Raw genomic sequence first — 8,777 nt, 5'->3', positions numbered from 1 at the left:
GTGGAAAGAGCAGTTGTCAGTGGTTTATTGGCAAACGGGATTATAGATGAAATTCCAAACGGGTCTATCCTGGGATGTTTCATCAGCAGCCTTCAGAGATGGCATTAATTGGGGGGCAACTTGCAAGTACACTGAAAGATGAAATGAGAATTCAAAATATTCCTAAAACATTGCTTGGAAAGCACAGAATGTGTCTGAGAAGCAAGAAGAGGAGTTGCTCTTGCAAGCAGGGTTAACTCTGCACACGCAAAGGCTGGGGTACAGCAGGCAGCAGCTGAGGGGAAACCAGAGGAGAGCTAGGGCAATCCCTGGCCAAGAAGACAGCAGAAGAGGACAAATTACAGCTGGTCGTCATATTGAAAACATGGCACAGGGACATGATAATAGTCATCAGATGTAAAAGGGTGCTGCAACACAGGAAGAGGAAGAGAAGACTTTCCCAGGCAGGGAGGTTCTCCTTTCACCCAGGAATATTTAGATCAGACAGGAGGGCAACAAAGCTGGTGAAGGGCCTAGAGCACAAGTCTTATGAGGAACAGCTGAGGGCTGCTCTGGTGCCGGGCATCCCTCTTAGCAGTGCCGAAGAAAGCCCTACAAAAGGGATCCAGAGCCACCAGTAGATTGGAAATCTTTTTGGTGTCCTATTTAAGAAAAGGAGCTAAAGGGAGAAAGATGCACAGTAGTACTCTCTCACAGAGGTCGTCTCAAGTAAATGAAAATCCACCAGCAACTTGCTCTTCCATTTATATTCAGTAATGATGCCAGTCCTCTTCTAATGCATGCAAGTATCTTCTGCTCACTAGCCATGTTGATGTGCACAAGCGTGTATTGATCTGTTGTCTCTCCCTTCTCACAAAGGAAAAAAATAACCGCTCAGTTCAGTAATGCATGGGTTATGCTCCATGATGAAAATAGTTGGAGACATTTAGACACTGAAGTAAATTTAGTTTAACGTAAAAATAACCTTCACAAATTTGAAATGTCTGTTTTACAATCAACACAAGGTGTTGATATGATTTAATTTTTTTAAGTGGGTACTGATTCTACAGGCTGACTGAAGCAACACAGGTACACCTCACATCGCTCCGGATCTCACAATGCTCCTTCAACTGCGGGTTCTTCCCGGCAGGTCTGTCCTCGCTCCGGCCTCCCCTCCTCGTCCCCACTGGCTGCTCCCGCCGCGGTGCCTCCAGCCCCGCCAGCTGTAGCTGCGCTGCATTATTAAAGCCATACCGCGTAAATAATTGATATGGAAATAACAGCGCGCTGCAAATCCCATCCCTGGCCCTCACCCGCCCGCCCCGGTACTCGTTCCGGTACCTGCCCGCCGGTCGAGCGCGGCCGCGGGGCGGCGCGGAGCCCGGCCCCGCACCTCCCTTCCTCCCCGCCCCGCGGCGCCGTCCCGCCCCCGGCGGCGGCGGGTCCCCTGGAGGGGGCCGAGCCGGGCCGGCGGCGCGGCGCTGCGGGAGCAGGTGCGGCCGCCCGGCACCGCGGGGCGGAGCGGGGGCGGCGGCGGCGGCGGGGCCGGGCCGGCAGGTGGGGGCTGCCGGGAGGCGGAGGGAGAGGGGCCGGGCGGGCTGCCCGCCTCTGGAGGTGCGGCCGGCGGCACGGCGCGGGTCGGATCGGCGAGTGAGCGGGCTGCCGCGGGAGGCGCACGGCGGCGGCGGTCCCCGCAGTCCGGGCCGCGGAGAGGCCGGCGGGGCCCCTTGCTGCGGAGACAGATGTGCGGGACGCGGGGCTGCGAGGGGCCGGCGGGGGGGTGCTGGGGGCTGCCGCCGCCGCTGCTGCCGCGGCCGGAGGGGGACCCTTAGCTGTGCGAGAAGCGGGGAAGCCGCGTCGGGAACTGTTATTTTCCTCTCCTCCTTCCTTTGCCTTCCCTCTCCCTCCTCCTCCTCTTCACCAAAACCGGGAGAGGAGGCGTGTTCGTAGAGCCTTGCTGCACCGGTTTTGCTTGGTTTGTTGTTGCAGGCTTTGGTTCGCAGGGTGGTGGTGGTGGCGGCGGTTTTTCTTTTTCCTTTTCTCCCCCCACTCTTTCTCCCTCCCTCTCCTTTGGCCCATTGCATGCTCGGATCCGGCTGGATCCTTCCTTTTATTTTCTGTGGTGCCTTTCGGAGGGGGGAAGGGAGAGCTGGGATGAGTGCAGCTTGACGCACAGGCAAGGGGAGGGGGGGCACCGCCGGCAGCTGCAGCGGTTCGTGGCCGCAGGGTGCGGGTGAGGAAGGGAGCGAGCGAGGGGCTCGCTCGGTGCCTCCCCCTTTCTTCGCCCCTCTCCTTCCTCTCCTCTTTTCCTTCCCTTCCCCCCCGCCCCTTCATCCGTCTCCTGCCGGGTCCGGCTAGGAGCGTGTGTGCAATATATTACGTTGTAAGGTGTGTGTGTGCGTGGAGGAGAGGGAGGGAAGAAAGGAAGGAAGGAAGGACTCGCGAGGGAGCCAGGGCTGCCCCAGCTCCCCCCTATGTGAACCCCCCCGGGCGGCTGGATGGCGATAGACCGGCGCCGCGAGGCGGGCGGTGGGGGCCGACCGCTGCCGGAGGAGAACGGCTCGGTGCCGGGAGCCGGGGGGGGGGGGCGCCGCCGCCCCCCCGGGGCCGCCCGCCGCGGGCTCCGCCGGGGCCGAGATCCAGGCGGTGCCGGTGCCATCGCCGCCCGCCGCCGCCTGCAGTCCGCTGCTCCTCGACTACGACGGCTCCGTGCTCCCCTTCCTCGGGGGGCTGGGCGGCAGGTACCAGCGGACCCTGGTGCTCCTCACCTGGGTCCCAGCCCTCTTCATCGGCTTCAGCAAGTTCTCGGACTCCTTCCTCCTGGACCAGCCCGACTTCTGGTGCCGGGAGGCGGACGGACAGGGCAACTGGAGCGGGTCCTTGGCGCTGAGCCACGCCAACCGCAGCGATAACGGCAGCATCTTCCCGCCGCCCGGGCTGCCCACGCCGGCGGGGGGCAACGCCAGCGAGTGCGACTGCCACGAGTGGCACTACCGCATCAGAGCGGGCCTCGTCCAGAACGTCGTGAGCAAGGTGAGAAAGGCGGCTTCCCTCAGGTCCCCCTCCCTGTGCTGCCTTCACGGACCCCCTCGGCCCTGCCCTGGCCCCAGTCGGCACACTGCTCATCCCAAGATGAGGGAAGCAGCTGGACACAACGCAGTTCTGTCCGTTTTGTGCTGCCGGCGGATCGGTGAGGTGACCTGTGGGTTACCCTTCCACGGGAGTAAATCTCGCATCCCTGTAGTCATTTCCGTCCTAGGGTGTCACTCCAGGTGTGCGTGCCGTGGGTTTGTTATCTGGGCGACACTGAGCTAGAAGTTCTGATGTGGGATCCTTGGTGGCTCTTTGGGACCCAGCAACGGCAGCTCTTCTGTTCTGGTCATGGGTGTCTGTGAGAAAGACTGCGGGCCAGAGTGAGGGGAAAGGGGTGTGGAGAAGGCTCTGCTGGTGATATCCCGTATCTTTGTGCAAGTGTACTAACGCAGGCGTACAAACAAAAAAGCAGGTTGATTTTTGGGGAAGCTGATGAGACGATCACTGTTAGGAGGAAAATGAGACAAAGTTCTGCTGAATTCTCTTTGTTTACTTGTTCTCTTTGTAACTGTTCCAGTAGAACAATAAAACAAAGAACGTCTCACACAAGTTGTTGTACTCCAGAGGCAGAAGTGCATGCTCTTTTGTGTTGCCTAACGTTTATAGCTAAGGTAGAAAATTTCTAGCGAGGAGGGTTGCACCGCTTTCTGCTCTTAATTCATATTTGCTGAGTAGCGCACGCAAACCATTTTACCTGAAAGCTGTGGCTTGTGTATGGTACCAGCCCTGTGAAAGCCCTGCCGCCTGTGGGTGGGCCTCTTTGGGATGAACAGGCAGCTGGAGCTCCTGGAAATCTAAAATGAAACTGTTACACCAGGAAAGTAGTTCCTTTAATCTCAAGACCCCCCCTAAGATCAGCAAAAATTACTTCCTGCCTGGGAGCAGTGTGTTGGATTAACTGTGCTTATCTAGTTGGGAGAAAGAAACGCAGCAATAATCAGATGACTGGCATGATTGTGCTTTGGGTAGCTGGCACACGTTTGTATTTAATTGTTGAAAATCATTCTGGTTTCTCTTTGTGTCCCTTGAAAGCATGGGCAATGGAAAAAGCAGGTAAGGCAAATCCCTCAAAACCTTAAATCCAGAATGGATTAAAAAAAGAGTAACCCAGCTATGCTCCTTTCTTGAGAAAACACAGGCACAGAGTGGACTTGAATGGTTTGTGATGTAGAAGTGCATAATAAAATTTGACATTTAAGAGAGGCAGATTTTTTTCTGTTTATAACCAGAGACTGAGCTATTCATATGTTTTAGGGTTTAACTCTGATGCTTAAGTGTGGGGAAAAAAAAAATACATCTCGAAATGTTTCTTTTTAGTGTAAACTGCAAAAAAATTTTTTTTAAAAAATGTTTGAGTCTTTTGAAGGTCGTCGTCAAATTGGCCACAAAAGGTCAAGGGAGAGTTAGTTTGCCATCTTGCATGCTTCTTTAAAAATAATAAAAAAAGTGTTCTTTGGAAGAACTTGCGGTAAAGGGCAGATCAATTTTAAGGGGTAAATAAACATCTGTGGTCCCTGCTGTCTTGTTTTCTATTAGAAAGAATAATAATCATCTTTTGAGACTATGGGTTTTTCCAGTGCGGACCTTTTATTTTTGTTGTAGGCTCGCTTCCAAAAACTTGGCATCTTTTTTTGCTTTGATTTGTAATCCCATCTAATTATAATTAGATTGTTTTCTTGGGGTCAGGATTCCGCCTTAGTTTGTGCTTTGGTTTTGTTTGGGGGTTTTCTGGGTGGCTGTGCTGTCTCTTTTTATACCACTGAAGAAAAAAGAGGAAAAAAAACCCAGGCAGAATGTCAATGTAGCTTAATTTGGACTTACTTTCATATAAACCCCCAGGAGCTCTGATACTGTGGGAGCAATTCTCATAACTGCTGACTCCTCTTACATGCATCTTCACTGTCCTTTGTGAGAAAGAGCTGCCCTGGATGAATTCAGAAGACTGGATGTTCAGATCTCCCTTAACTCCCCTCAAAAATACATTTGTTTCTGTAATGTATTATGCAATGTTCTCATCTTTCTAAATAGAGTTTTATTAAATTTTAGTCTAATATAGACTCATCTGTGTAGTAGCCAGGGGTTATATTGAAATATCGTAAAGAGAGCCAAAAGTATATTAATAAAAAATTCACTTTTGTTTGGCCAGTAAATCCCGTTGTTCTCATCTTCAGCGGCCCAAGCTAATCACTGCTGAATGCTCCATCGTTGCTTTGTCTGCAGAAATGATGAAACAGTTGTGGTCGTTCAGCACAAAGCGTATTTCCTGCTCTGTGTTTTGTTGATGTACATGCACGTGAGACCTCACTGTGCCCTGTTCCTCGGGAGCAGATAGCTGTTGTTTGACTATGTTAAGTTTACCATCTCTATAGCCTCTCTCCTAATGGAGATCCTTCATCAGATGTTGTCTCTCTGCCCAGGCTTTCTCAGCTCTCCCTTCCCTGGTGCCCATTTGCTCCCATCCTGTGTCCTGCTGGGATTGACGGAATGAAGATCTTGTGGTTTCCAGCCCTGCTGTGTGCATTGCTTAGCCCTGCTTGTCTTTAAGGCTTTGCTGGAGGCAGGGGTGGCCTTGCACCTTCCATGGAGAGTGGCATTGCCATGCTAGGTGCTGCCATTATCCTGACCTCCTTGGCTGAGTCACTGGGAGCGGTGCTTTTTATAGTGCTGCCAGTCATTAGAACTGGAAATGGTAATAAAGGACATACCGCTTATTATTTAACACTGTTGAAATTCATATAGTGAAGAGGTCAGATGCATAATTTAACCACAGGGATTCCAGTGGCCATATTAAATCACCCATCTGAGCTAATGTCCTGACTTAGTACATAAATCTTGGACTTTAACTTGGTTTGAACATAAGTATCTTCTTTTAGGACAATTCACTTGTAAGGCTTTTTCACTGCTAAATGCTTCTTCGAGGATTTTCATCTATTCTTTGTCACAACATCACCATTATCACACTGCTCTAAACATAGTGCATGTGTAGTGTTTGAGAGAGCTGTATCCTGAACTAGCTTTAAGGCAAAAGGCTAGTAATAAAAAACAAGCCTGCCTTTTAAACGGACCGTGTATCTCACCACTGTCCAAAGGAATGACGCTGAGAAATACTCTCCTTTTTTGCCTTGGGGGAAACCCTGAGGTCCCACTTTACTCATTTGCAAAGTGATGCTTCAGGTAAATTATTAGCGTTCACGCAATACACAACATAATGACAACTAAACATACGTAGCCATGAAGCCTAGCAGGAAGTTGGAGTGTGTACTCAGTAGGGACTTTTCTCTCTCATTAACTTCTTTAGTGCCTGGATCTTCTGACCATATGCAAAGCCAGCTGTAATCTTGGGGCAAAGTTTTCACAGAAGCTCTTGGTTACGGGATTGATGGTTGCTGGTTTTTTTTCCTTCCGTTACTAGGATGACCTGTCCACTGTGTTCGATTGCATTACATGGTGGGGTGGTTTGTTGTACTGAATGCTAATTTGTATAATGGACACCAAAAGCTGATGATGGGCAAGGACCGAGGCTTGATTAAATTGCAGAGGTTGACGGCACAGCATCCCTCTGTGGGCACCCGCAGCGTTCCAGATCGTTCCACCTCTTGGGGGTGGCGCAGGGGGAAGTGGTTAGTTGAAGGCTGTGTTTTAATCACCCAGAGCAATTATGTAATAATATTTCATGTCTAGTCACAAGGGAATTCCTGTTGTGGCTGCTTTTCTGCTCCAGATGCCTTGTTTTGCTGCAGTGCTGTTCCTTGGCTCTCAACTTCCTACTTGATTTGGGTTGAGTCATTTTCTTTCCCAAGTAACATGCCATCATTTTACCTATTTGCCACTGGCTAGATCATTCTTGTGCCAATTTGGCTTAGCCTCTAGCAAACTGTACCTTCAAAAAAAGTGGAGCTTAATTATGAGAGCCAAATGGTCCAGGGGCAGTGCTGTCTTGGTGTGAACTTGGATCGATTTGGGCTGTGATGTGATGTTTTTTGCTTCTTCAAGGGGAGGTGCCTGTGCCCTGTCGGCCTTTCTTTCCCTTGCTTTTATGGCAGTTCTGGCACTTTTCTGGATACACCTCCAGCTGATCCAGCTCGCTAACCTGATAGAAAACTCTCTTGAAATACTTTAAATTTTTTTTTTTTCTTGTTTTTCTTCTGGGTTAATGAAGTGGAATGGCTCTGTGCAGTGACACGTGCCCAAGACTGTGGTCTTGTCCCATGGACTTACTGCAGGTATCTGCAAGTAGCTGGAAATGGTGCAACAAACAAATCTGTGTGATAATAGCGATGATAAATTTGGCACTGCTTTTGGGGTGATAGTTCTTGGTGTAGGGGATAGGTGTGCATTTAAAGTGGACTTTCAGAATATAGATGTTAATTAATTTGAAGGGATTACTCTGTCCTGGGTTCAGCGCTTAAACCACAACAACTCTGACAAAGTCCTTCCCAAAATAAGAGCTGTGCCACGGCATCTATTTGTGCCTGGCATCTCGCTTGTTTCTGCATATCCTCCAATTGGCTGGTCTCTTCAAGGAGACTTCATAAATGCTGATGCTTCTCTTTCTTACCTGTAACTGCCAGGATTTGTCTTGTCAGTGTTGGTTCCCGGCTGACTGGCTTCTATCTAGTCCCAAATCGATGAAAACCTCCAGCTATTGTACCCAATGCAGTAGTTGGGTCAGAAGCAGCAAGATCAAAGCTAATAATCACCCATACCTTTGCTTCTCTTGTACAGATTGAAGGAGGTGTAAGGACCTGCAAGACAGATACTTGCCATGGGCAAACAGACTATTCTTAATTTCTTTGTGACAAGACTTTGAAGCGACTCTCTCTGCTCCTAACGGGTGCTGAAAGAGTCAACAAGTCCCTGTGGTCAGAGGTATCTAGAGATATGGGCAGACCAGAGCAAACTTCTATTACTAATTTTTTTTTTATGGCTTCCTCAGCTATGGGAGAGATACTAAGCTTTTTTTTCCCTCTTCCTTCTGTGAGGTAGCTGATAAAGTTAGTGGTTGCTGGTCTGAGTGTTTGCAGGCTTGAAAAATCTGCTCGTTAAAGAGGGAGCAACGAGAGCCAACGGCCTGTCCTGCTGCAGTTGCACAGTGTGTGCGGGCAGGCCCTAGAACACGGTGATGGAGCCTCCTGGTTACCAGGGCGCTGGTGAACAACACCCTAAAACAACAGGGTGAGTTTCTGTCTGAGTGGCATGAAGGAGGGGGATGGCTGTTTTGAGAACGGTACTTGCAGTTTCCCCAGAGTGAAGAACTGTCCTCTGCCTGCCTGAAAACAGCAAATTACCTGATGCTTCAGATAACCGAGTATGATACAACCAGACTACAAATACTTGTTCAGTGAGCTTAGATACTGTTTTTATTTATTGGGGGGAGCACTTTATGTAGGGGCCAAAAAATTCTGAAGCAGTTGGTCTAGAAAACAGACTGGGTTAAGACTAGTACTGACATGAGAACTCAGGTAGTCTTAGCTTTTCTATCTGGTATGGATTTTTTTTTCACTAGCGGGAATGTACATCGAGTTAATGTTTATTATCATCCTTAAGATAATGTTTCTTGGATACAGTAAACTGATTTCAGCCTACCATAAATAGTAGTTCGTAGCATTGGTAGAACTAACAATGATCATCCGGGAAGGTAATTCTATATTGAAATATCTTAAAATCATTCTCTGCTTTCCAAGACTTGCTATTTAGCCTTTCTT

At 49.6% G+C, this 8,777-nt stretch overlaps 2 protein-coding genes across 2 annotated transcripts; one reads left to right on the top strand and one right to left on the bottom strand.

The window, feature by feature from the left end:
- Positions 1-982: 982 nt before the first annotated feature.
- On the bottom strand, positions 983-2,063 carry LOC115609363 (basic salivary proline-rich protein 3-like). Its single transcript, XM_032919774.1, has 3 exons — positions 2,030-2,063; positions 1,321-1,806; positions 983-1,213 (listed from the first exon to the last, which is right to left on the bottom strand). Exons 1-3 carry the CDS (start codon positions 2,061-2,063, stop codon positions 1,044-1,046), a joined length of 690 nt encoding a protein of 229 aa, XP_032775665.1. The 3' UTR covers positions 983-1,043.
- LOC116915261 (solute carrier family 22 member 23-like) lies at positions 1,590-3,294 on the top strand. Its single transcript, XM_032919770.1, is given in 2 exon segments — positions 1,590-2,552; positions 2,554-3,294. Coding segments are annotated over 2 exon segments (816 nt in total). The 5' UTR covers positions 1,590-2,477.
- The last annotated feature ends 5,483 nt before the right edge of the window (positions 3,295-8,777 follow it).

Source organism: Strigops habroptila, chromosome 1 (genome assembly GCF_004027225.2).
Source record: "Strigops habroptila isolate Jane chromosome 1, bStrHab1.2.pri, whole genome shotgun sequence".
In the NCBI taxonomy this organism is placed as follows: Eukaryota; Metazoa; Chordata; class Aves; order Psittaciformes; family Psittacidae; genus Strigops; species Strigops habroptila.
Note: the sequence above shows the minus strand (reverse complement) of the source record. Positions and strands in the feature narration are given on the sequence as shown.